We start from the raw sequence: 27,092 nt of genomic DNA on the forward strand, positions 1-27,092 counted from the left end.
CCTCTCTCTGTCCTTCCTCATCATGAGCACACATCGCCATTGCCCCCATCTCGCGGGAACCAGACTCGACTCCTGGGCGGTTAGCCACCGCTGGCCATCTTAGCTGCAGGACACACGATTCGGATGACACGGCGGCAAAGCTCCCTGTTCTTTTGTCGAGGCCCCCCTCCCTGGACCATGTTCTTCCGCGGGGCCCTTGGGTCACGGCTTACTTTTGTTGCTGCAGATTGTTCACGATCCTTCCCGCTCACATGCTCGACACGGCACTCTTGTATGTGTGGAGGCGGGCGAGCATTATCATGGCACATGCCTGTATGCAATGTCGTCGTCTCTTTCAGGTCGAGAAGGGTTGGCAGATATGCTGCTGTATTCAACAACCGAGAATATTTTTGATCATACGAGCCATCTGGGCCACCCACAAATTCCACAGACGAGAGCCTCACCCATGGTTCTATCACACAATAGGGACTCGTTGTAGTCCGAGCCTACCTAGCTGCCTCTGGTCATCATGTTCTTTATTGCTGTTCTTCACCGTCAGAACTATTAACACGTAGACTAAGGTACTCAGCTTCTTGTATCAAATGAGGGGAATACCGGCAGCATCCGTGTTGCATATATCCCAAAGCGGAAACCTACGCCCGTCTTATTAGACGTCCCTCTTCGATATCTGACACAGCAGCTGCTACGTAGTTAAAAAAGAAGATGATCAACCGATCTGCACCGTTCGCCCGAGCTGCCCACACGTGGTGATGATCTTTTGAGCGGACAGTAGCCCGGCTTGCTCCTTTTGGTAAGACCATCCGGGGGAGTGTGGTTGTTACCTACCCACAGACAAAACCCTGATTTTTTAAAAACATATGTGAGAGCTGTGAGGTTTAGGTTACTAAGATCGGCCGGATTGGAAGTTTTGGGGGAAAAGATGGAGAAGAGACGCGGGATTGGGGGGGGTTGGGTGGTTGCTCCGGATCTCATCGTGGGGTGAACTCACAGGTTATTAGTTGTAGACGAGAACGTGATAAGTGAAGTTATGTGTGAAAAGCAACTTGGATACACTGAGTAGGCGTTTCTGTATACACCCATCGATAACTCATAACGTTTTTTTTTCTTTTCCATGATTTTGACGAATCCGGACTTGAGATCACCACTCTTGAATGAAGCCACTAGCTCATCGTGCATACCTACAAGACCATCGTCAAACCCTCACACCCTGAATCATTTTCCAGGCTCACATGGACGATCTGTAAACCGTGATGAACCAGTATAGCATTGCCCATTATATTCCACTCTTCAGGTTCTCACATGATCTTAGCGCTTCTCTGCCAGGTAGGTAACTGTTCAATGGCGTCCAAAGCCACCTACATCACCACCTCCATACCCCACATTATGGTGAGACAGATCGATGTCCCTGCTGCTTCAAAACCGCTGCAACAAAAAGAAAGAAAAAAAAAGCTTGTGTAAACTCCCCAGGCATTGACACGTTCACAACATCAGACGAAAAACTGGGCGATCATTCATGTTCTAGTTTTACCCTAGATCTTTTTTGCAGATTGGTTCTCGGATCTGCATAGCTGCCGGCCGTGAGTTGCCGAGAGGGGAGAGGCATAAAGATGTCAGTGTTTCAGGTCTTTCTAGTGGGAATTGTGCGGGGGTGAGGTAGAGAGGTGAGGGGTGAAAAAAGAGCTTCACTTGGCCCCCATCCTGACTTTTATGCGTCATTGGCTTTTCTGGTTGGAGCATGGAGGGATGAAAATGAAGTTCATGTGTGAGGTTGTTAGGTGGATTAACAACGAGCGGCATTGTCGTTGATGGGTTTATGACGTGAATGGCATTTAACTAGATGAGATCATGCGAGATATGCAGTCAGTCAGTCAGTCAGTTGAACAGAATATTTGCTGTGAAATGCAATTGTTTTCGCATCATGATATCTCCTATTAGTTGCTTTGGCCTTTCTATGTCTTTACAACATTATACCCAACCACCCAACCAAAAACACCAAAAAACCAACCTCCCAACCCAACGCCGTCCCATAAGTCCCAGCTCCCGTGTTCTTAGATGCAGCCCCGGCCGGAATGCTCGTCGGACCATCCTCCCCAGCATCATTTTCGCAGTCCGCATCTCTAAAAGAAGACAAAAAAAATAAGCTACACCGAGCGCAGCTCACCCGCACCACACAGCGTATCCCATGCTTGGCTTACTCTTTGAATATAACATGATTAACCTGCGTCGTCAAAACCCTCTCCCCCACCGCCTTCCCAATCATCCCCGTCCCAACATCCCTCTCAAAGACATTAACCCTATTCTCTCCCCCGCAAGCAACAGCAACCAGACTCCCGTCCTTGTTGAAGCTGAAATGTCTCGGGAACGAGCCACCGGCCGGGGCACTCTGGACATGAGTCAACTCCCCAGTGGCAGGGTCGATGGAAAAGGTGTTCAGGGCGTCAGACGGAATCTTTGTGCCGTCGGCAACGGAGGTGTATTCTAGCGTGGTCTCGTTGCGAGTTGAGACGGTGAGGAATTTGTTGTCAGGCTGTGTATGTCGTGGTTAGAGTGGATTTTGAGAAGGGGGTGCGAAGGGGGAGCCTACAGAGATGGTAATTTCAGCACCGGAGGAGCCTTCGGCCGGTGCGTTCTCGCTGCCGTCGGTTCTGATGTTGAATTTCTCCGACAATGTCAAGCTGTTGGTGCCGTAAGAGACTTCGAACCCGAGGATGGAGACCTTCTTTTCGGCGATGACGTAGAGGAAGGTCTTGTCGCCTGACTTGAGGAAGGCAGCGTGACGAGGCCCGGTTCCGTTCCCGAAGGGGTGTGCCGGCTGAGTTTGTCAATATTGTTGTTAAAAAGCAAGAGAAGAGAGAGGAATACATACCAGCTCTGTGAGTGTCAGCGCAGTTTGGTCGATGCTGAAGATATGGAGGAGGTCGACGGAGAGATCGGGGATGACAACGAATCCACCAGTGGGATCAACAACTGCTTGGTGAGGCCTGGAAGTGATGGTTTCGTTGTCAGCCCGTGGGGGAAAAGGTTTGTTGTCCAAGGATTGCAGCTTGGCTGGGTTCTCAATGTTGAAGACGTCGAGAGAGGATGATGCACTGAGAATGGTTGTCAGTGGTTGGATTACTCTAGTTTTTGTCATGCAAGATGTATTCAAGGACGTACAAGTTGGAGGTGATAGCTCTCTCCCCATTCTCACCAAAGAGAGCAATATGCACTGGGCCTCCAGGCGTAGAACTGTTTCCCACAAAAGCGAGAGTGCCGTCCGTATTCACCTTAGCTGAGGTAAAAGCGCCAGGGCCGTCGTCGAAGTTCTCATTGATGCAATAATATTGATCGCCTCCAACGAGTGTTTGCCATGAAGGGTTAGTACCGCAGATGGACGAGATTTCGCCGACCTGCTCTAGGCCCTTGTTTCCCAGCTTCAGTGTCGTAACTCCTCCCTTGACAATCTCTCCTGGGGAAGACTCGAACGGGTATGAAGACACAAGAAGAAGACCTTGCTTTGAACAAGCGGCTGCGGATGATAATGAGAGGCCGGCCGACAAGGCAGCAAAGATGCCGTGTGGGGCTCTCATGATGATTGATGGTTGGTGGATAAGATTGATGTAACGCTAGCTGGCGATTGACTATTGGCCAGAAGAATGGTGTCGTGACGGTGTAAGTTGAGTTGCCGGGAGAGGAAAGCTTTTCTGTTCAGCAGGCTGGCTGCGTGTGGTTGTTGTTGAAGAAATCAAGTAGATCTAGAATAGAGAAATGAAAAGATGTCCATCAAGGGATATCCAGAAGTTCGCCCTGTGCGGCGCGTGCGGCTTTATAAGGGGATCTGTCGATTTCAACACAGCCGTCCAGTCTTCCAACAGTGTGTCAACAAACGTGCCTCATTCACTGTTCACTTGCTTATTTGGCCCCTGAGCCACCGGGTTGGTATCGGCTGACGGCCAGTTGGTTCACTCGCATTCAACGTCATTGGTCTTGTTGCCACTCATGATTCCGGGCTCAGAGTTGGTGAGACCACCTGGCGGCCAGCCATGAAAGAGGGAACAATCGTTCAGCAACCCCTTGCAGGTCAGCGCTGTGCCTCGTTACGCATGGCTGGGATCGGAGGATCCAACTGCAAGCACAAGGCAAATGTGTATGTAGCTGCTGACTGAGGCTTTGACAACTGGATCCGAAGAGCACCAATCCTTTGGATGACTTGACTACCGGTGGGAAACATGTGGAAACATGTGAGAATGTACATCACGGGCAATCAGTAAGACAATGGTTTAGGTTTTCCGACGGGCAAATTCCAGCGCTGTTGGAGATGTGAGGTGTGTTAGAGAATGTGCGAGGTTGAGAATAACGGCTGGCTGAGAAGCGGTGGTGATTCTCAGCCAATCAAATCGCTGGATTTCCAAACTCCTGCGGCTGGAGAGGCGGGGCGGGACAATGCCTGCCTCCAATTAGCGGCCGTGGTGGGACCCGAGCATGCGGGGAACCTGCTGCCGGCGCCCTGGAGGCTCGCTGAGATCCACTAAAACACAAACAAGCTCGCTGTAACGGCCCCACCAGAGTCTTGGACAGCTTCAACGTTGGGTTTCTCGTCGCCTACCTGCATTCGGTCATTTATCTCAGAATCCTGTTAGTGGTGGTGTGTATGTATGACCGAGCATCAGCGAGTTGCATGTTTCAAATCGACACATCGGACATCAATCAACTGTTCATCCGGTCCTGCCACGCGTGCCCCTGACGATCGATGGTCATGCTTGTAACTCCCGAAAGCTCACCTTCATCACACCTGTCAGGCCACTTTATTGTTCAGTTCTGTTGGCAGTAGAAGGGCATGGAACGGTCAAACACTCAAATTCATGGCTCGTCCCAACATCATGGCCTCCCAAGACCTTTGCCACAGAGGTCGTGGAAGCCGGACTGGTGACCACCACACGACCCGTCACCAACATCCGGAGTGGTAAGACTCACGGGGCTATTCTCGTCATCACACACTCCTTCCCGGTTAAAACGCCGCCGGGATGCGAGCGAGGTTGTAGTCCCAGACCCCGCGCCTTGCTTCTCGTTCGGGAACCCAATGTCCGGATGACATTCCGCTTCGTTGCCAGTTAGATACATCTCATGCCCCGGCAAATGGGCAGCTCCATCTCGTCCAGGAGGCCAGGCTGAAAGAACATTCCCATGCCAATTTACAATAACCGTGGAGTCTTGTCTTCAACACTCACCTTGCCGGAACGAACCGAACAAGCTGATATATGATACAGCACTTGTATATCCCACCACTGTGTTCCTGGAAAGCCGATATTGCAATCAATGATGGAGTGCTTCTGGAAACCACACACCCAGGCAAAAGTCACACTCGATGACTGCACCCAAATCATCTTCTCGCCCGCCGTGTTCATCATCATCTGACTTCAATTTGGGCCAGAGTTTCCCCGCGTTGGTACCCAAGCGAGGTGATACGGCATGCACGTGGAAGTGGAAGAACCCAGCCCTTCTGTTCTCTCTCCAAGCCTCCCCCTCACCACAATCATGGGGCTAACACGGATTTCTCCAAATTCCAACTCCAACATCTGCACTCCACACAATTGCCGTGGCTTACACGATCCGGAATCCGAAAAATGAGGGACAGCTGCTTCCCCTCTCGATACGCTTTAGATGTCTTGCAGCAACGTAGGCTACGCTAAAACCAACCGCCGTGAACCACCGCTGGCTCAACCAAGTGCCATCATCAATTTTCCCCCAGACCTGAGCACTGTAATGGTCTCTTTTCTCATTCACCTTCCTATTCTGGCAAATACACGCTAACTGAATAATACTAAACCCATGTCCCACGTCGCTTGATGGCCCTACGTTGGTCTTTCGAGGTAGCAGTACCACAGCGTCAAGATAATTTGCAATGCCGCGGCTGATGTTGACTGCTCCCATGTCGGCCAAGGGTCTCGAATTCTTGGACGAGCCGTCAGCCGAACCCTGCTTGACCACCGTTTCGATCAACGGAATCACAGACAGACAGACAGACAGACAACGACCCATTCATCAGGCACATGGACATTTTCTCCCCTTGCTTCCCAGGAACCGACGTAACAACCATCACGAACGCCACCTTTCCTAGCGTCGGGACTCAAGCAGTTGCGCGAAGTTACGTTGTGGACTTTATCCGTCCCTTTTAGCCGTGAACAAACCCTGTCGTGCCATGCAGCCATTGCTTGGCTCCTAGCTTGCCAACCTCAACATCATTTGTCTTGGGCGTGGTTGTTGATGTCTGTCTGTTGGATCATGATGGCAGGCTGTTGTTCAGCGGTCAGAACCGTGAAGAGGTGAGCTCTGGGTTTGTGAGACGAAGAAAAGGTCAAAGCTTACGAAGTTACTCTCCCTCGCTCGGGGGTTCTTTCTAGGTGCCGGAAAATCTAGATCACCAGAGAATTGATTATGGGAGGACGAGTGACATGTACCTATGCAAGTCATCCTTTCATCCAGCTCGTATTATCAATCCCTTTTACCAAGGGGACAAGACAATACCCAGAGCCCCCCAAGACCAGGGAAAAGACATTATTCTGTTCCCTTGTGGTGATACACTACCCACTTCCAGACGCATTCTCCCGTCAAGAAGGCGTAGCCGAGGGGAAGGGTGTAAAGGAAAGGGAAGCTGCTGCATAGAAAGCACTTCAGGCAATATAATTTGCTGCCAAAAACAAAAACAAGCCTTTTTTTTTCACCCAGGGCCTAACCGACCCGTTTAGGGGCATCGTGTACAGCTATTCCTCCCCACGGGGGGATGAGCGATGTGACGATCTTTTTGGGCTTCCACTCTGCCGTGAGGTACCGAGGATGTCACTTTCTCGGTGGGCGACAAGGGTAAGGGGGAAGGAGCTAGACGATTGCCATCTTGAACTATACCGCAGTAGTATATCTCCGTTTTCAGGGCAGGCATGTATGTGTACTGGGGGATGATGTTGATTTGGGCAAGCTGTGAACAGCTAGGATCTCAAAGTCCTTACGTTAGGAAATTCATGGTGGACCTGGAATGGGACACGAGAGGTTACTTTCGCCTTTTTTACCCTCTTTCCAATCGCCCATACATGTATGTATGTATCTTCCGGGGTGGTAATGAGGCAGGACCCTGAAAATTCCGGAAAGTGAAGGCAGGTAGGTGGAAGAAAGAACTTTGTTAATTTCAAGAACCGACCAACCCGGCCGAGACAGGTATCCGGGTTCGGGCTCGGAGTTTGTGCCTGGTCCTGCCGGCTGGGTGCTTACCATGGGATCCGGCCGGGGGGTTGGGTTAAAATAATAGGGCTGTAACGTTTATCTAGCATTCAGTTGTGTAGTATACTTGTGGTGGTGATACTTGGAAGAAAGATACCATGTAGCGTTCTTTGCTTTGCTTCATTCCGAGGAAGTTGTCATGCGGTATTGAGGGTCTGACTGTTTACCTACTTACGTTCTCACCAAAACAGTACTCGAGCTCCTTCAATGCATCAATGCGTCGCCAGTGACTGCCGCTTCTAGGTACTTGAGCACCAAGTTAGGTATGCCAAAAGATATAAGCTGTCTACCTATTCAAGTTTATCCGACGCCGACTGCTTCCCTCCCTCATGGCCGAAAGGGTCTGGTGTTTGTCAGTGATTGGCTAAATAAACCTACCTTACCGTTATTATATGCATACATACTACTTCCTCCTCCAAATCAAACAATATCTGGACAAGGGCAACGTGCAGGTGCTCTCCAAAAGGTCCGCAGCCTAGTTTTTTAATTCGTCTTTGTTTTCTTAAACTGGCAAATGGCAAAGCCCACTTAGGGGGCTACTTTCTCCGTCTTTGCATAATCTGCCTCTTCGGATTTGGTCGGTCGGTAGGTACATTTAGAGAAACTGTCCCAAACTCCCGGTTTGAAGACAGGTAGGTAAGAAGCGAGCGAAATGTGCATCTCGCAAAATGTGCGTCTCTCGGTATTTTTAACCCTCTCGATATTAATTGCCTTTCTTTTCCTCCTCACACCCTTGCACCTGTCTCCCTCGGTTTTGGACTTCTCACAACCTTACCTAGGTCTGCCCCTTTCCCCGCCAAAAAAAATGGTGCTGCGGACAGACGGAGTCACCATCATCAATGGTTCGGCCCTTCGGGCGTGAAACTCGGTGGCTTTTGGTACTAGGCATCCAAACAAGAAACCAAATCGTCAAACTGGCAAACTCATATCCAAAAACTGCTGACCCCAGTTCCGTCCCATCAATGGCGCGGGTATGAAATCCGTGCCCTCTGCATATCTCGCCCCGAAATGTAGCAACTGCAAATTAGCAGTGGCTAATATAACCCCAGGATCGGGTGCTTCCCCCAGACTTTCACCTATCACAGTCGCACTTGATATCACACTTAACCCCTACTTACTACCAACGTCGAATACAACCTCCCTACCTTACCCAATGGCAGAAAATAACCGCAGTTTGCTATTCTTCCACTAAGGCAGCAGCACACCTGTCAAGTAGGTACCTTTCTAGGTAATGTTTGAATCGAATTTGGTATATTTCTGACCTCTCACCCAACCTACGATCACCCTCCGAAACCACCAAACCAAACCAAACCAAAAAAAAAACCCTCCAGATGAATGCATAAATCCTTCCCATCACAACCCTATCCCAACCAACCTCTCAAAAAACAAAAAGATGAAAAAAAATGATGTCTCAAATCCCACACCAATGCACCTCCCTTCCCCCGAAAATCCTCGCCCAATGCAAGAAATATAAAGGAAAAAAAAAAACAAACAATGGATTAATGCCAAAAAACCACAGTAAATGTAAAATGTTTAAACAAAGAAAAGAAAGGGGGGGTATCACTCAATCAAACCCAATCCACATTCCACCTCCCATCACCACCACCCTCCACCAAATCCAACCAACTCCTCACCGCCTCCCTCAAAATACTCTCCTTATCCTTATCCATACTCTCTCTCCCACCACCACTACCCTCCTGCTGCTGCTGTTGCTCCTGCTTCCTATCCTCAATCACATCCAGTATTATCTCCTCCAACGCCCCCAAAAGCACAGTCTTGCACCTCGACCGCGGAACCTCCGGCGCCATCCCCCCTCCCCCGCCGTGGTGGTGATGGGTAGCATGAGCCGAGCGAGCATCCCCCTGCGTCGAAGTGCTATTGCTTCTCTCCCTGCGTTTGCTCGTCGACCGGGAGGAACACGACGAACTAGCTTTGCTCATCATGTCTGCCCCCCCCGCAGCCATGACCTTCTCGACCGCTTCGACGAGCGTCTCGTCAAGGCTGACGATGAGTTCCTCGATGAACTCGTCTTGTACCTGCCCCCCATCGGCAGCAGCCGGGGTTGTCCAGGCAGCAGCAGCAGGCGTAAGAGGAGTCATCGCCGCCGCCTGAGGGGATGGCGTCCTGCCGCTCAAAGACCCGTCTGTGTAGCCGGGCTTGACCAGGCGGCGGTAGTGGATGCGGGTGATGGTAAACGTAGTCGTGTCGGCCACGATGGCGGAGCTGATGTTGACCCATCTCTCTGCGTCCCCGTCGGCCGAGAAGGCGTCGGGCAACACTTGCGGGGTGGGCTCGGCTCGCATCGAGGCCTTGACTTGCTTGATCAAGTCGTTCTGCGCTGGTACGGCCTGCAGGACAAAGTCCGGGTGGTATTGCTGTAGCCAGCCGGCGACGTTCAGGGGGACATCTCCGTCGGCAGAGAAACGGCAGGACTGTTCAAAAGTGTCCAGGCCAGACCCGAAGCCCGCGGCTGACAGGTAGCCACTGCTGGAGGGGGAGCTCACTGCACTCTCAAATGATGTCAAGAAATCAGGCAGCGGTATGTCAACGTCAATCACGCCATCATGGATGTTGATGGAGGTCTTGACTGGCGATTCAAACGCCCCTGACGGATCCGGGGTCCTCTGCAGTTTCGGAGGTGGATTTGACTGATCAGAGAGCCCGAGTGTGTCTGCTGATGCCCGCCCCGGAGAAGCAGCATCTCCACAACCACTCACTGGAGACGACACCTGAGCGTCAACAACTGGTTTCGTTCCCGAACCCTTTCCAGACTCTGTGAAGACCATGGTTAATGCGGCGCCAGAGGGCCGCCGCGCATTAATCGGAGACCGGGGGACCCCATTTTGCTCTTCAGCGAAATCCGGAGTCCTGGCAGTAGAATCTCGTCGACGCGTGGGCCAAAAACCGCTGATAACGCTCCATCGAGAGCTTTCACGACGCTCGTTGGCACCTGTACCATCGTCCCTGGTGAGGCGCTTCAGGTCATTGGCGGCGACGCTATTGCTGCTTCCCGGCCGGCCTGGTGAAAAGAGATCAGCTGCCTGGCCTGTGGCAAAGTGCGGTACGCTGGTCTCGGCTGTGATGGTTGCAGTTGTGGCGGCACTGCTTTTGCGTGTGTTGTGGTCAGCGCCCCTGATCGGGAGATGAGCTGTCCGCATTGACGTCGCATCTGAAGCCCGCCGCTCGTGTCGCCCCTCCATGCTCAGATGGGCCAAGGGAGGCGGGACCCCAGTTCCACGAGCATGCTGTGACTGTAAACTGAGATTGCGCGAATGCGAGGGCACTCTCGACCCTGTTCGTCGATTGATTCTGCGCCGTAAGGATTCTTCTTTCAGTATCGGAACTACAAAGGAGGGAGGGGACTGGGAGAGCGTGCCAAAGGACGTCGAAGTGCTTGGCCGGTGCGCTCTGATGGTGGGTATCTGTTGCGATGCAGGCAGGAAGGCAGCCAGCAGGAAAATCAAACGACGAGCCGCAATCTTGTTGTCGCTCACAATGATGGTACGGGCGGGTACCATATTGTCCTCGTCCGCTTTTGCCTGTTTCTGCAAGAAATACCTCCGACGGTATTCGTGAGGACTGAGGGCCTGGAGCCAGTCGGTGTGTGTAGCCAGGAAGCTGGTCAGCAATGTGTAGATGAAGAAGCCCTGCTCCTTTCCACCAGCCCATTTGGCCACACTGCGGGTTTCATCTCGCCATATCGGCCATCGATTCTGCCCAGTTGTCACACGGGAGGCCCGAATGCCTGCCACAATTCTGGTCTTGGCAGCGTTTACTTCTTCTTTGATGTGACGATTTTCAAGCAAACAATTGGGTAGCAAGGTAATCGGCTTCGCATTCGTTTTTGGGGGTTTGACCGGAGCACCGTCTTCGCTGCGGCGTCCAGACATGGGCATCGCTCGTGCCATGTGCTGAAGACTCGGCAGCGGATCGGGAGAGGTCAAATCTGCCTGTCTGAGCATCTGGAAAATAACACTCGCTGCTTTTGACTGCAAATGGGTTAATGTCCGCATTATGATATCCCAGTGTTGCGTGATGCTGTCGATCTGATCTTCCATATCACTGCTGAAACTGGTCTCAAAGGAGTCCACCGCGTGGCCAGGTTGATTCCCGACCAGAGTCCATCCTGAGCGCCGGGCCGAGCTGAATGATGATGGGAATGAGTCCTGCTCCGTATACGAGTTGGAGCCTCTGAAGGCAGGTCTAGCTGACGGCGTTGTGGTTGACTGAGGAGGCGGGGGAAGACTGATTATCAGAGCAACAGCATACATTGGCGTTCGTTTCTGCTTGGGTTGGAACTTCTTTTTCTTCACCTTGTTGTCGTCCGAGGTTGGAGGGAAGGGATAGCTAGTGCTCTCTTCGGCACCGGCCGGTGTAAGTTTTTCGTCCAAGGGCAGGTTTACCGGAAACAGCCTCGTGATCAGCACTTTCTTGCGCTCATATCCCCGGCTTGCAACACCTGGAGTGGGCGGGGTCGTCATTGGTGGTGGGTTTTCCGAAGAGAATGACTGCGATAGTCTGCTCGCCCTCATGCTAGATCTGCCCATGGAACTTCGACCATCTGAGAACATGGAACCATTGTCCAGCGGCCGGGCCTCGGATGGTACAACGTGGACTTTTGTCGATGTTCCTTTATAGGCCATGAGCTCCGAGTTACCAAAGATACAGCTGGAAAACGTGGCCAATTCCTCCCGATACTCGCGCCATGCGCGCTGAGACTCGCTTTCCACATAACCCTGAGTCCGGCTGTGAACTGACGGTCTCCGATCAAAAGCACCCTGCCTGGTCTTGGGGCTTCCCTGCTGGATGATGATGGGACGGCCAGCAGTCGTGATCGGAGGCTTTCGGGGCGATGCCGGATTTCGTCTCTCCTGCACCGAATAAGAGCCGGCCGTGGCCGACGGGCGATCCGCATATCCGGCTGGGACGGCCGGAGGGGCCTGACTGTCATACAACAGAGAAGCCGCAACCGAACTCAGGGCATCTTGCATGATGATAATGCGCACATCCTGCACGCCGAGGTCGATATCGGCATCATAATCGAACGCGTTCGTGGAGGAGCTGGTGAGTGGCGAAGAGCCGCTGGATAAGGGGTAGAGCTGGTTGGCGTGATGTTCAAACAAATCTTGCGGATTGGGAAAGAGCAGGTTTCGCGTGTGGATGTCTTCCTGTACCGATTCGAGTGAGAATGGCTTATGGGAAGACGCCTGAGCCGAGGGTACGGCCCCTGTCCCGGCCGCCGCACCGAGGTTGAAGAGTTTCCCGAGCATCTTTACCGACAACTGAGAAATCTAGAGAGAGAGAGAGAGAGAGAGAGAGAGAGAGAGAGAGAGAGAGAGATCGTATACCAGACAAGTCGCGAGACTGTCTCTATTGGTATATCAAACGGCGCCCGACCACCGAACTAGCATCCTCACTGGCGGCAGCTGAGGCATCGATATGGAAGGACTGCTGACGTGGTCGAATATGTTATGAGAGTGAGCGTTCCTGGAGCCTCGATAGGAGTTGGATCTGGTATCGCCTAACCAGAGGTGAGATGGATTTCAAAGGAGGGACGAGAGGGCAAAGACCAAGACGTGGACGAGGACGAAGCCAGGGCGGCGCATGAGTGCGTTGTGCTCTTGGTGGTTATCTGGCTCCTGACCAAGCAGGACGGACGTGTTATGAAATAAGACAGGAGTGGCTGACCAGCCAGATGCAGGCGCTTGGACAAGCGCTATGCTGTGTTGAGAGTGAGAAGTTGGTGTGAGAGAGAGCACTTGTCGGCTGGTCAGGTCGGGTATCAAATCAGGTCCGGAAACGGCTTATTGCGCCCGGAGAGACAGGAAACACGAGAGCCCCGCGTTTGCTGGAGCGACAGCGGATGGCGGGCTAGATACCAAAAATCGGCTACCCGTACTCCGTAGTGTTCTTCCGAATGGTTAGCACCAGATCAGCGCCAGGTATGGTTTTTGTCTGGCTGTGGAGTTGGGTAGACCCGAGCAGGCCGGACCTGGCGATGCCAGGGTTCGAGGTAGAGATAGGAGGGGAGGGCGGGTGGGGGGGCGGCCAGGGAATGAGAGGGAACGAGAGAGCACGAGAGCTCGAGCGAGGGCCGAGGGGGCGGTCCAAGATAATGCACAAGGAAACCAATGCAGAGAAGGATAAAGAAGGGCGGCTCTGGTAGGATATACAACTCATCAGGTCAATTGTACTCTCGGCAGCCAACACTCAATTGCTCTGCCTTCTCTCTCTTCCCATGGAATGGCGGTGACGGCGAGAGCGGCGGTTGGATGGACGTCGTTGCGTTGTTGCAGGGCAGCACTGCGCACCCACAGCGCACCTTACCTCGTACCGCGCGAACAGGAGCTGGTGGGGCACTCTCTCACTGAAGGTGGGGCCTGCCTTGATGGGCTAGACACCATGGTAAAAGTAACGTATCTTTTTCCATCACTCCCGTCCACCACTTGAACCAAAAATAATTACCACTACCCATCACTTATGGCTCTCACTTGCATCTTGCAGTTGTGTGTGCACGACACTCGCATGTGTAGCTACTGGTAGATTACCGACATAAATACAATGCCTCAACAACCCAGCCAAGGCCCAAATCCGGGGTACCAGGGCCAGACTGCTGCCACGCTTCAGCAGTCCCCTCAGCAATCCCCTCAGCATCTCAGTTGAGGGTCCACCAGCCTGCCGGCAGTTTCACTTCAGAAAGCATCTCCAAAGACAATCAAGCCATCCACATGACGTCCAACAAGCAACATGTCGACCACAGTTCTACAACTGCCCGCCGCCTGACCTGAGTGCCACTTCACCTCGCCGTCCTTCTCCCGCCTCCACCGGATAGCGACTCGTGTCTCCCCGAGCTTGCGGCCCAATGATTCGAAATCACCAATACCTCTCGCTCTGAAGCAATCGGCGTGTTGCAGGGGTCCTGGTGCTCCTGGGGAAGCATCCGACAGTCTGGCTCCCAATTGTTGAAGGCGTTGGGCTGACGGGCTCACCGCCAGAATGATGCTCATCATCTTTCCCGTCGTCCCTTTTCCGGCAGTCGATCAACATCTGCGCGGAATGAAAGAAGCCGGCTCGTGCCCGTTGACGCGTAAGACATCACAGCCGATGATGTCGGTGCAACATCAGCCATCATCAGCAAAAGGCACCGTCCTCGCCAGCAATGACATTATAATATTGCCCCATTAGGCTGTTCGTAGTCGGCCCGCACCAACCATCCACCCGACGACTCTTCCTCCTGGTGTGCGAGGCTCGGGCCTCTCCGGCCTGGGTTCAGTCTCACCCAACCCCCTGTGATATCAGCCGGTGCCGCTTCTCTACATCGGTCACACAAGACTAGTTGGTGTTCGCAACGGCAACAAAAGCAGAAGACGTTTCCCGAACTCTGCCCAGTCCAACTTCCGACTGTATCCATCCATCCAGCAATATCTGACCCTCGACGACACCCTCTTTAAACAGGCCCGCTTCACACCTGCATCGCTAACGTACACAAGCTCGGTTTGCGTAAACTGCGCGGCCCTTGTACACTGCAAATCCAATTGGCACACGACAAATAACATGGCGAGCGCGCAGCTCAAAATGCCCCAATGAGGAAACCCAAGGATGCAACAGGGTCAGGCTAGGCTGTCCTGTTTGATTCCCTCACAAGCAGCGTAAGCCTTCTTTCTACCTATGATCTGTCTCTTTTTCTCTTCCGGAGATAACAATGCCGTCTTTACCGGCACCTTAGCATCAGGCGGTTAGCCGTGTAGTATTCCCCAATTTCCTGTTGTTACATTGCTGGAAGTGAAGCATTCTTGGTTTATGGGGTTTCAAGAGATCCCGCAGGCCCTTGTCACGATTTATCAGCTCCCGGTCATTTCTCTCACCCACATGTGCTGTATCACCACTCGTCGTCCCTAAGAACTGGGAAAAGTGCCGTTTTCGTACGTACATACGAGGCCATATCTACCTGCTCTTGCACCACCTCCCAAGCTTCTTTTGCATTTCCAAGACCTGGGTTCTTGGAAACAAGAAAAGATCTGATAGGCTTTGTGCCTTAACAACCCCTCTCTAGCCATCCATGTTCGTTGTCCATCATTCCCCACCCCCACGTTTCCTCCTCACAACCCCCCATCCCGCCCGCCACTACCCACGTCAAGGCCCAGACCATAGCTTCGGGTATGGGTTTGGGCCAGCACAATGAAACCAAGCGAGAGCGAAGAAGGGTCCCATTGATCTGTCACAAAAATAACCAAGAAGGCAGACATGTGTTTCCTTTTCAGCAGCCATCCACCCATCCCACTTCTTTTCGTGTGTGACCCCCTCTCCCTTCCCGCTCCTCCCTTTCCCTTTTTTTTGGGGGGGGGGGGGAGAGACCCCACACCGATCATCGGACTATGTAACCTCTTTGCTTGGGGTTCAAGATGGGGCTCTGCCCGAGGGTATTGTAGTAGCTGCAGGTGCTGAGGGGGAGGGGAGGGGAGGAGTGGCAACGGGTCATCTCTTTTCCCCTCATCTCGAGCTCAGAAAGAGAGAGAGAGAGAGAGAGAGAGAGAGACGCCGAGGATTACCACTCGCTCGCTCGAGGCATCAATCATCAGGCGAGATTGATCGTGATGAGGGGTTGCATGATGTTTTTGATGAGCCTCAAGGGTAAGTGATGGCCGTTTTGAATTGTTGGTTTGTAGCCGCGAGAGCCGCCGTTGGGAAAAAAAGAAAATAGATATTGCGTAGCCGACTACCTTGCATACATGATACATATGTAGACACGTGCATACATGCCCCATCGGGTCCAAACTGCTTTTTGATAGGGGGCATAGGGGTTTACCCTGAGCTGCAGAGGCGCGCGGGGGGAGCAATTACCGCGGCTATGATATCAATCAAAACCGTTGAGAGACGAGCGTACATGTTGGACATTTCTTCACAACAGCCATGCACAAAACATACTCAGCATCATCAAGCCTGCCTTGTCCTGTGTCAATAAGGTTTGAACCTCAAACTGGCTTCAAACCCGAGGGAGGCAAAAAAAAAAAAAAAAAAAAAAAAACAAGACGTCGACGACCGACCTGAGTCAGCCTACCTCGGACTTCCGAGTAAGGGAACTTTCATGTTGTAAAACGAGCACTGCCATTTTCTTGCCCCCTCAGAGATTGTGTCACCTACGATCCAAAACACAACTGCTGGGGATATAATCCCTGGTTGTTGGTCTTTCGTAAACCGGGGACACAAAGAGGCCGATGGCGGGCCGAAAAGAGAGGGTCCCAAGGAAAAGTCCAAGACTTTATTGGACTTGAGCCCTTTCAATAAGTTATATACTGTCCCCCCAGAAACCATCACCTTGAATTCACAACGAAGAGGGGCAGATGGATGTACAGAGGGGCAAAATGATCTTCCAGCTCTGAACGAAGAAAAATAAAAATGAAGCGAATACCCCCCCCCCGGAAAGTTCTAGCATGTAAGGCGCTTAACTCGCGGTCGAGTTTCACAAATCAACAATGAAAGGGCTCACTTGTTCCGGTTTCTGACCGTTTGTCTGAGGCCAACGAATAAAATATATGCCGCCGTTATGGTCGATACTGAGTCAACAAGCAAGTTACTTTAGAGATTTGTTAACCCCAGGTAAAAAGGCAGGTACAAAAGCATAGCAATAAAAAAAACACAATACCCTCCTCTATCTCTATTGCTCTCCTTCTGCCATTCACAATCAATGAGTACAGGAAATAGATCAGCGAATCTAACAATACAACACAATGCAAAACCACCGCTTCTTCCCACCCTCTGTTGACTTTACTCCTCAAGTCCAAAAACCTGAGATAAAACACGCAAGCCACCAGCATGTAGCCTCCTGAGAAAACATATGGGCCCGGCCAGGTTTACCTGTATCCCATCTATCCATCTTTCTCTCTAAATAACCCCTGTACTCCCCCTATCACTCATGCCCCCCATCACTCGAGACCGACATTGAGCAGCAAGCCAACTTCTCACACATGCCGCCCCCACAAGAAATCTGACATCCCGTTGGTAAAAGCGGTGCCCTAACCAGCTCTGGCTGGAGTGTGACCGAGTGTATACCATAGGCATGAAGACATTCACTAATCGTCTTTGCCCTGTCCATAAACTTGGCCATATCCGGGTCAGAAACGACAACGTGTGCTGAGGCGATGGATTTCTCTTCGTTAAGTCTCCAGACGTGGAGCTCGTGGACAGCGAGAACGCCGGGAATCTATGCAGCGTGTTAGTGCGCACCCGTCTTCTTTTCAGGTGGCAAGGTGTCTTGCCTTCATAATATCGTGCTTGATATCCACGAGAATGACCCCAGCAGGTGCACTTTGTAAAAGGATGGTGCCGGACTCCCTCAAAATTGGAATTGCTGTGCAGAAGATGAGAGCTGCGATGCCCAAGCTGATGGCTGGATCGGCGTAGTATTTAGGGTCGAATTCATTCGTCGTGTCGGGGCGAACATATTGTATGATGGCTGCCGCAATCATGACCCCCAGATTCCCAGCAATATCCCCTAAGACGTGGAACTTGGCGGCGAGCATGTTGAGATCTCCTAATGGCGCCTTGCCGATGTGTACAATGTGCCGATGTTCGGAGTGGGAATCGGTAGCAGCTATTGGCGATGTCGTCCCGTCGGCCTCAATATCGACACATGATGCTTTCGGTGATGGTAAGTTGAGAACTGTTGCACTGCTGGTAGTGGTGCCTGCATTCTTTAGGAGTTCGGCATCGCCGCCCTTCTTACAGGGTGAAGTAAGTTCATGTCTGTGGTGATGATCGCCCCGAGGGACTTCATCGGTTTGTTTGCTGTGTTCATGTTCATGCCCATGCCCATGCCCATGCCCATGCCCGTGTCCGTGAGAATGGCTGTGGCCGTGACCGTGACCGTGGTTGTGTTCTGCACCAAATTCTATCAGCCTCCCATCTAGGTCCTTCAAAAATTCTGTTGTTCTTACCATGTAGAAAGGCAAAGCTGACGAGGTTCAGGGCGAGACCTACGCCACCCACTATCAAGACCAGTTTGGGTTCTTCGACTTTCTCCATCTTTATAAAGCGCTCGATGGACTGGAATAAAATACTGAGCGCTAAAGCGAACAAAAAGGATCCATTGAAAAAGGCGCCAAGCAGCGTAGATCGCTGCCAGCCGAAAGATAGTTCTTGAGGCGAGCCACTGCGCTCAGATACCTGCGAAGAGAAAGGTTAGCCGTAGGGCTTCATGAGGATGTATAAAATGAGTGTGACGTACAACAATGGCGACCAGAGTCACCACATAGCCGAGTAGATCATTTAGCTGGAGATTACGTGTCAGCAACCGGTCTATGCAACTCTCTTCTGCCTAGACCCGTAGATCTATACATACGTAGTGAATGGCATCAGCGTAGAGTGCCAAACTACTAGTTTTGAAGGCGACTGTGTGATACAGGGTTAGTCGGACAGCGCCATCTGATGTTGCTCAAGGTTCGAGTGCGTTGTCAATACCTACCAACAAGCTCACACACGAAGAAAGCGGTCGAGATGGCGATAATAATCGACACTCTTGTCCTCTTGTTGAGTTTCCTGGTCGCCATGGTAGATTATTCGGGGACTGGGCTGGCGAAGAGTAGTGTGAGCAAACTGATAGCAGAAGAAAAGTAGCAGAAGGAAGCTCTCGCTGACAGCAAACTGATGTGTGTGATATCAAGACACCGCAGTAGGCGGGGCAAACAATGCCAATATCTCTGTTGGTTGCGACTTTGCGACCTGTGGACCTCTCGTTGCCATGAAGCATGGACTAGGAAGCTGGCTCAACAGATAAATCTTCAATCTTGCAGGATTGCAGAGCACCGCATGGCCAGGAAGCTGAGAGTAGATCTGTCGATTTTGCATCTGCAGTCACTTGAATGAGTGAGTGTCTAGCTCGCACGGCCTTAGTGCTGCACAGGAGCATTCGACCTTAAGAGCATGCAGGGTGAGGTGTGTTGTGTGTTGCAGATGGCAGCCGGACCGGTAAATTGGGACGCCCGGTGTCTGCGAGAGACTCCGAGCAAGATACTGAGGTGAGATAAAGTATGACGTGGTAATGTGTGAGCGTGTACACAGAAGAGGAGGATCCTCAACTCCGAGAGCGGGAGCAGGTGGCCGCCCAGAGAGCAGAGAAATGAAGACCAGTGGTTCAGAGAGGGAATGTCGGCCATATCAATGAATAATTTGGTGCAAGAAGAAGCTGGATTTAATTAGCGCCAAATGGCTTCAAGCTTCAAATTGACCGGATGGTGGCTTGCTTTCAAGTGGGCAGCCGCTGTCAGTGCATGTGCCTCATCCACGTTTCCCTCTTGAGGAAGTAGCAACTGCGGCAACTGACTGCTGCCTAAGAAAATTAAGAGATGTCTCCCTGGTTCTAAAGAGTGCCATTGCTTCGAGAACAGATCCAAGACAAGATCACAAAGGTCCGGAGCATGCCATCTCTTATTCTTTTCCTTGGTGTCTCTCAGGCCACAAGATAACTAACTGGACAGAAATGTTACACAGTCACCAAGCTGTACAACAACATCGGCACACCGAAAAGCGGCCGGACACCGGACAATTTGTAAGACTGATTCGATTCAGTGCCGAGGGATTGCTCTTGCCCGGGGTGATGTAATTCTGGAATTCTGGAGGTGAGGTTTGGAGATGAAAAGCAATCACCAATCATATCCCAGCAACAGCCACACCCAGCTGTTCCCGGCAGGCACCACACTTGCAGGGATATGGATCGCGGGGGACAGGGGAACGGGTCATTGCGCTAACTCTATTGAGAAGGCGGGGAAATAATCCTGGATTTTGCCAACGATAGCTCACGTCAATACCGTTTACAGGTGCTGAAGGTCGGACGGACAATGCGAAATGCAAATGCGACAGCTTTTTCGACGACGATACGAAGACATGATTTTTCGACGGCGAAAAGAGCAACCATAACCCTACAATCTCAATTTGATGAGAAAGCTCAATGTCGTCGAGAACCGCCTCGGCCGACGCGCCGGGGCCTGCAAAAGGCGCTCAGGGTTGGCCGTCCCACCTTCGCCAGTTCAGTAAAGCCAGCGCAGAGGAGCAACCGCATCTATATCCCAATCTCAATCCCCATTCACCGGCAGACACGATCACTTCGAGCAGTTCGACGATTCGCGAGCGACCCCAGTCGGCGAAACGCCCAGAACGAAGATGGACCGTGACTGTCAACGAAGCGCTTTCCAGCGACGAAGTGTTGCTCAACTTTGAGCTGCTAGGGGACGATATCCAGCCAGGCAGCCTCGTGGCTATCGATGTGCTAAAGTCAGAAACCGAGAAGCAGCATCACCCAGCACGCAGCAAAGATGACAGCTCTGCGGGTTGCAAGCCAAAGCGCTACATATGTATCGCCAAAGACTTGAATAAGGATTTCAGGGCTCGATACCCCATGGTCGAAGTCTATGTCGCCAAACATATCGCAGAAGCCTTCGGGTGGAGGAAGGGTACACAAGTTACTGTCGCTCCAGTATGATGCCCTTTTCAACTTTGTGGATGGGAATTGTCCCTAACGAAGATCTTTCCAGATTGACAGCACGAACCCGGCCGTTGAAGCATCTCACCTCGAGCTCTGCTTTAAAGATCAGTATCTTTCGCGAGCTGATATGTGGCGTATGGCAGTGGGAATGCTTTCAGAGCGGACCGTATACAAAGGACAGATGATCCTGTTCATGGGTACCGTCAAGGCGCAGGTCACAGCTGTGTATGTTGACGGACGCCAAATTCATTCTGCCTTCTTCGGCCGCGACACAAAGCCCATATTCCGCAGCGAATCCGCTCGATATGTTCTTTTCATCCAGATGTCCCGCGAGATGTGGGACTTTGACTCGGATGGTTCCGGCGAGATCATGTTTAACAAAGTGGTCAACGGGTTCCTGCCAGCGCTCTTCAAGAAGTGGGCAGCTATGAAGCTGAAGCATCTTGTCACCATCGTGTTGTTTGCACGCGTCGAGTACGACAGGGGTATTTCGACTGAACTCGGCAATGACGCTGTTCAAAACCTTTACTACACCGGCATTCAGTCCTCTGGAAACCGCCGCCCATACAAGGACTTCTATAGGGTAGTCGTCAGTGAGATGGGCAGTGGTGAGTGGACCAAAATCTTGCATCAGCTCAAGCGGGAGTTTAACTACTTCCGCAAGGACATCAGCACCCACCACATGAAGGCCATAACATGGTCACCCTTCCCTGGCTCGGATGATCCTGCGACTCGCGAGTCAACCCTCAACAGGATCAAAGCTGAAGCTTCTCGAGCGGTGCACGGAAACTTCCTTGAAGCCATCAACATGGCCTCTTCGTTGTACGCCCACGATTACATTGACAGAGACTTGACGAGGACCGGAGTGTCTATTGTGGTCATTAGTCCCAGTCCTGGCGTTTTCGAGGTCGACTACGACGCGCTTCGTCGAACGACTGAATCTCTTGTGGGTAATGGCATCGGCATTGACTTGATCTGCATACCAAAGATACCACTGCACTCTGTCCCGCTGTTTCGTTATCGTGCTCCTCAAAACTCGGAGCTCGCTCGCCAAAGGTCGAAGCTGAACATGAGCAGCGGAAGTACCCCAAAGCAGACCAGTTCGGTGTTTGGGAGTTACAGCAGTCAAGTAGGGTTATTTTCTCCTGGAAAAGGATTCGAAATGGCCCGCCGTGGTGAGCCTTTCGGTCAACGCTTCGCACAAGATGAATTTGTCTCCGCTGTGCCCCAGTGGCTTCATGTGTCATACTGGACGGGCGCGTCTGAAGAAGCACTTTCTTATCAGGGAATTGCTTTGTCGGTTTCGGACGCGCCTCATGGTGACGCCGGAGACGAGTTCCCAATTCGATGTCGCATGTATGACTTGCAAATGCGAAGCGTGATGGAAACCAATGAGATCGAGACCCAGCCGCTGCACATGGATCCATATTTCCCTCTGTCGGCGCTCCAGGCCACTCAGATCCCCCAACCGCACATCGATTCCGATGGGACGATATTTGTCAAGAACACCAAGGTCCCAGAGACTCTTTTTGAACACGTCTATGGCTTCCAGAAGTTTGTCCCTGATAGAAACAGCAAACATGCGGAACGATCACTGTGGAAACAACTGCAACAGTATGACGACTCCAGGGCACGACTGCCAACTTCCCGGAGGATTGCTGGTCCTCACAGGCATGGGCGTATGTACGAGGATGTTCCAAGAAAGCAAGTGTCGGAAGATACCAGCCTGCTGAGTACCTCCTTTAGCGAGCGTCGTCCTTCCACTGCTATTCAACCCGCAATTTCTGGGCTTTCTCAATTTCATCGGCAGAGCTCTGACAGGTTGGAGGTCCCATCTTCCTTGTCGACCAACCGTAAAAGTCCTGCTGGGTCTAGTAACGCCAGCAGCACCGCTACTTCGTCTCCCACCAAGGCCCCTAAGTTCATGCGACAGATCAGCCGTTCGAGTGCGGGTTTTAAGATAGCCGCTCCTAAGGCAGCCGTCGCAGAATTGAGCGTCCAGAGTGTTGAGGCCTCGCGGCCCTCGGGTCCACACGATCACAGGATGGGCAATGCTCGCGGAGATCAACGACCAATGTCTTCGGACAAGACAAGAATGGGTTCGCCTTTGTTCAACCAAGGCAGTTTCTCCTCTCACACGTTTGCACAGGGGCACCTGTCTCCTGGAGATTTGGGCAGCAAGCCGATCCTGATCAGAAACCAACAGCTGAGTGGTATCAGCATGGCCAATTCGATTCTGGCCTCAACACTGCGCCCAGAGCCTACTCGCCTCGACCGGGACATAAAAAAGTCCAACGCCATCCGGAACGACGATGCTAATCGGCTTAACAAGTCCAAATTATTGGCGGATGCCATGCCGGAGTTGCCAACCACTTTGTCTCCCACCACAGCTCTGAACCCGTGGCTGACAATCCTGAACCCGTCCAATACCAAACCTGAGGATGTGAACATGGCTTCTCTGTACAGCCGCTGGCAGCACGTATTTCCAAGACCCGCCGAAATGAGAGTCATGAAGTGGAAGTCGTTGTGTTCTCCGGCTGCTGTCCCACTTACGTCTGAGTACTTCCCCACAAAGGCTCAGTTTGAGTCAGAGTACCAGCGCCAGCCTTACAATGTGTCACAAAATATGGACGACGGGCTGTCCGAGGAACCAAGGTCGCGTGACGACTTGCTGCGAGAGTTGATTAGTTTGCGCTTTTGCCAGGGATTCCAAATCATCGTCGGCCCAGCGGTTGCGAAGGCTTTCGGCCAGAAACAACTCAAGGTTGCTGATGTCTTCTCCAGAGACCACATGATGGAAGATGGCACGAGCATTTTCATGTCGGCTGGTAATACCATACATCAGCTGTCGTGTGTCAACGGGACTGAAGTGGAAGTCAATATCTTTGTTCGAAAGCCGACGGAAAGTTCTCCGCAGGTTTATGACGGGGCATCATCGAGGTACAAGCCGGCCATTCGGACACTGTTGGATCAACGCTACAGGACAAGCGAGTTTGATCTTGTGACGCCCAAGTCAGAGCGGAACTGGAATTACATTGATGCTTTTGTCGCTGGCCACAATGACGAACTGACGGAGCATCTGAGGTTCTGGCGTGCGAGATTCGTTCTGATCCCTATTACGGGCAGACACGCATCGCTACCCCGGGCACAGAGCGGAGATAGTGACGAGGAGATTCGTATTGAGGGGATCCGCAAGCTTGCTCAGTTGTGGCAGAGGTACCGATACGTTCCTCCGAATGAAAGACGGCTCCAAGGTCCGGGCCAGCGGAGGAAGAAGGAGGCCAATCCTCTTGATATTGTTTACAAGACCGAGGATCCATCTGTGGTCATTGCGGCCGAACTCGAGACATTGCCTTTGCTGGAAGGTGTGGACCGCAAGGGAGGGTTAGTGAGAAGAGGGGAGCAGTTTTCAAAGAAGAACTTTAGCTTGGCTGCTCTGGCGGAGGCTATACAGCAACCGGTGGAACAAGGTGGTGTCCGTATGCAGAACCGCAGATGGCATTTGCGCCTGCATTACAACTGCTTCATCGGTTCTGACATGACGAGTTGGCTTCTAGACAACTTTGAGGATCTTGAGGACCGGGAAGAGGCAGAGGCTCTAGGTAATCGGCTCATGGTATGTGACGACAAGGAGAAAGACAAAGAGGGCAATAAGAAAGAGAGCGGAGGCCTATTCGTGCACGTTGAGAAGCGCCATTCGTTTAGGGACGGGCAGTACTTTTACCAGATCAGCAGCGAATACGCAAAGCCTCAGCCCAGTTGGTTCAAGCGAACCCAACAGTTCTCCATACCGACAACGCCCATGTCAGAGAACATGCCTCGGGATTTACGGGTTGGCATCTCGAGACCGACTTCTATCCATGAAGAGAATTCTTCAACCTCTGGCGCTTCAACACCAACGGCACCACCCACTGTCATCGGCGGCAAGAAACCCAAAGTTGTTCTCAGCAAGTCTATCAAGTACGACGTCGACCATCGCAAAAAGTCCTACCGGCCCGAGATTGTCGAACTTCATTACGACCGCCTCCACAACCCAGAAAACTGTTACCATATCCGCGTCGACTGGATGAACGTCACTGCCAAGCTCATCGAAGACGCCGTTGAGAACTGGGCAAGGGAAGCAGCCCAGTACAGTCTCCGACTGGTTGAAGTCCCCATAGCAGAAGCCTGCTCGATCAGCTACATCAACCCCTTCCGCCGACCCTACATCATGAAACTCGCCCTCCCACCACCCGACCAGTCACCCGTCACATATTACGACTCTAATTCCTTCACCCCCTCCGCCCAGCCGGGGAAGCATTTCTACCAAAAGGCCATCCTGCGCAAATTCGACTTTGTCCTCGACGTCGAAGCAGCGTCCAACTTTCCCTCCAACGTCGACGTGTCCTACTCGTGGGGAAAGCCAGACTTCAGATATACCCAGTACATCCACCGGTCGGGGTCTGTCCTGGCGCAAATTACAGACGAGGGGGATCTTCTCTTGTTGGCAAACAGGTTGTATAGCAGCCGAGCTGCTGCCGCCAGGGAGAGGGAGATGCAGAGGGAACTCCGGACGGAGCACCCTGCCCTCGGTGTGAACAGTGCCGTCGCCACGCCTGGTGGTGTTCCGGGACGGGCGATGACGCCCCTGGGTGGTTACCCGGCGTTTAACCTCCCCACTCCGAGTGGGGGAATTAGTTCGGAGCCGGTGACGTCTTCTCCGTCGATTAAACCGGGTTTTTTGTCGCCTATCATTCGACCTGTTGGGGCAACGGCGATGAGTCACCCGCCTTCTGCTGGGGGTGGAGGGGGTAGTGCGTTTGGTACACCGGGGATATTGCAAAAGGGGCCGGGGTGGAGCTGGACGGGGCAGGAGCCGGAGATGGTGAAGGATGAGCTGGAGAGGTTTTGTAGGGATACGGGGGCATTGGACCAGTTCTATCGGGAGCAGCGGATGGCTGCTGTTGTTAGGGAGGCGGGCGGGGGGGTTAGTGCTGGGGGTATTGGGGCTGTTGGGGGGGGAGTTGTTGGGGCGGGGGGGGTGGGGAGTACGCCGGTAGCGGAGGGGAATATCCCTGTTATTGGGCTGCCGGGAAATATTATTGGGAGCGTTGGGGGGGAGAGTGGTAGTGGGGCAGTGGGAATGGGGATGGGAATCAGTCCGAGGGTGGGGAGCCCGGCTTTTATGATGGGGGCGGGGGAGAGGTTTTTGAGACGGGGGAGTGTGCAGATTGCGGGGGGGTTGGAGGGGTTGAGGATGACGGGGAAGGGGGAGGGGAAGGGGGATTGGGGGGGATAAGTACAGGAGGGATAGGATATGATCGGAGGGGAAACCCGGGATAGGGAGCTGGCGATTTGTCTGTGAGTTTAGGGCGAGGGGTGGTTTGGATTGTTGGGGTGGCCTGTGATAGTCTGAGGATTAATTAAGAAATATATCCGTAGGTATCTCAGGTATATAAAAATGACTTTAGAAGCCGAGGAAAAGCACTTTACAATCATTTCTCCATGATTTCGGTTACGATTGTTGAGTCCTTGAGACCCCTTAATATTATCTATGTGAGGTATGCTACTTAAGTAGGTTTGTCCCCGACGTGTGTGTCTCTAATGATGCCCTGCCCCTTCCCTTGTCGGGGGGCTCTAGGCAGGCGGTGTTAACGTGCGGCGATGGTGGAGAGACTGCCCGTTTGGTAGTCACATCGTTGGGAGCTGGATGAAGCCACCGCTTGAACGACGATATCTCTAGGTACCCTTACCGCGTTCGCAAGCGGGGACGTGGCCTACGGTGGTGTGTGTGCGCTTTGAGACGTGCAAGATCGAGCGGTTGCGCGCGCGTGTGTGTATATGAGTGTCCATTGCGGTGGATATCTGGAGAAGTCAAGTAGAAGAGGTGCGGCTGTTTGCTTGGGTGGCCACTTGATGATGGTGGATGAAGTAGAAGAGTATTTTGGATGATATAATACCTCTAAGAATGTTGCCTTTGAGACGATATGATGCTCGGATGATAAGATATGTCTATGAGATGAGAGGTTTTGTCGGAATGAGAGGGAGCTCATGATATTGTATAAATAAATCCATCGGTATCTACCCGGGTGTATTGATATTTTGAGTAAAAGGATCTTGAACACCTTCGACCTTCATAGCCTTCGACAAACCAAGTTAAGTCAAGTCAAATATTAGGTTAGATTTGACTTGTTTGACTTGGTGCCTACCTACCTACCTTGGCACTGGTGTTTTTGAGACGAGTCCCATCCTTGGAAGATGGAGATCTTTAGGATTAGTAGTATCTTGGGAGACGATGACCTTAGAGAAAAACTATCATCACTCAAGGCTTCAACTTCCAATCCTAAGTTTGTGGCTGCTTTAAGTTTAAACCAGAGATTGTTCA

At 52.2% G+C, this 27,092-nt stretch overlaps 5 protein-coding genes across 5 annotated transcripts; 1 reads left to right on the plus strand and 4 right to left on the minus strand.

Annotated features, from left to right (window-relative positions):
- Window positions 1-1,889: 1,889 nt before the first annotated feature.
- QC762_602830 (uncharacterized protein) lies at window positions 1,890-3,569 on the minus strand (the record flags this gene model as incomplete). The annotated part of the gene is made up of 4 exons (XM_062891971.1): window positions 1,890-2,527; window positions 2,585-2,812; window positions 2,867-3,089; window positions 3,157-3,569. 4 exons carry the CDS (start codon window positions 3,567-3,569, stop codon window positions 2,192-2,194), a joined length of 1,200 nt encoding a protein of 399 aa, XP_062740510.1. The 3' UTR covers window positions 1,890-2,191.
- Window positions 3,570-4,507: 938 nt separating this feature from the next.
- Window positions 4,508-5,147, minus strand: QC762_0093740 (uncharacterized protein; the record flags this gene model as incomplete). Its single annotated transcript, XM_062884086.1, has 2 exons — window positions 4,954-5,147; window positions 4,508-4,585 (listed from the first exon to the last, which is right to left on the minus strand). The coding sequence occupies exons 1-2, from the start codon at window positions 5,098-5,100 to the stop codon at window positions 4,508-4,510; spliced, it is 225 nt and encodes a 74-aa protein (XP_062740511.1). The 5' UTR covers window positions 5,101-5,147.
- Window positions 5,148-8,819: 3,672 nt separating this feature from the next.
- QC762_602820 (uncharacterized protein) lies at window positions 8,820-12,521 on the minus strand (the record flags this gene model as incomplete). Its single annotated transcript, XM_062891970.1, has 1 exon — window positions 8,820-12,521. One exon carries the CDS (start codon window positions 12,519-12,521, stop codon window positions 8,820-8,822), a length of 3,702 nt encoding a protein of 1,233 aa, XP_062740512.1.
- Window positions 12,522-16,896: 4,375 nt separating this feature from the next.
- On the minus strand, window positions 16,897-19,829 carry QC762_602810 (uncharacterized protein). The gene is made up of 6 exons (XM_062891969.1): window positions 18,713-19,829; window positions 18,590-18,639; window positions 18,476-18,520; window positions 18,186-18,414; window positions 17,535-18,127; window positions 16,897-17,452 (listed from the first exon to the last, which is right to left on the minus strand). The coding sequence occupies exons 1-6, from the start codon at window positions 18,795-18,797 to the stop codon at window positions 17,159-17,161; spliced, it is 1,296 nt and encodes a 431-aa protein (XP_062740513.1). The 5' UTR covers window positions 18,798-19,829; the 3' UTR covers window positions 16,897-17,158.
- Window positions 19,830-19,873: 44 nt separating this feature from the next.
- IML1 (vacuolar membrane-associated protein iml1) lies at window positions 19,874-26,006 on the plus strand (the record flags this gene model as incomplete). The annotated part of the gene is made up of 2 exons (XM_062891968.1): window positions 19,874-20,719; window positions 20,778-26,006. The coding sequence occupies exons 1-2, from the start codon at window positions 20,195-20,197 to the stop codon at window positions 26,004-26,006; spliced, it is 5,754 nt and encodes a 1,917-aa protein (XP_062740514.1). The 5' UTR covers window positions 19,874-20,194.
- Between the last annotated feature and the right edge of the window lie 1,086 nt (window positions 26,007-27,092).

The sequence above is a fragment of the Podospora pseudocomata genome, chromosome 6 (genome assembly GCF_035222375.1).
Source record: "Podospora pseudocomata strain CBS 415.72m chromosome 6, whole genome shotgun sequence".
In the NCBI taxonomy this organism is placed as follows: domain Eukaryota; kingdom Fungi; phylum Ascomycota; class Sordariomycetes; order Sordariales; family Podosporaceae; genus Podospora; species Podospora pseudocomata.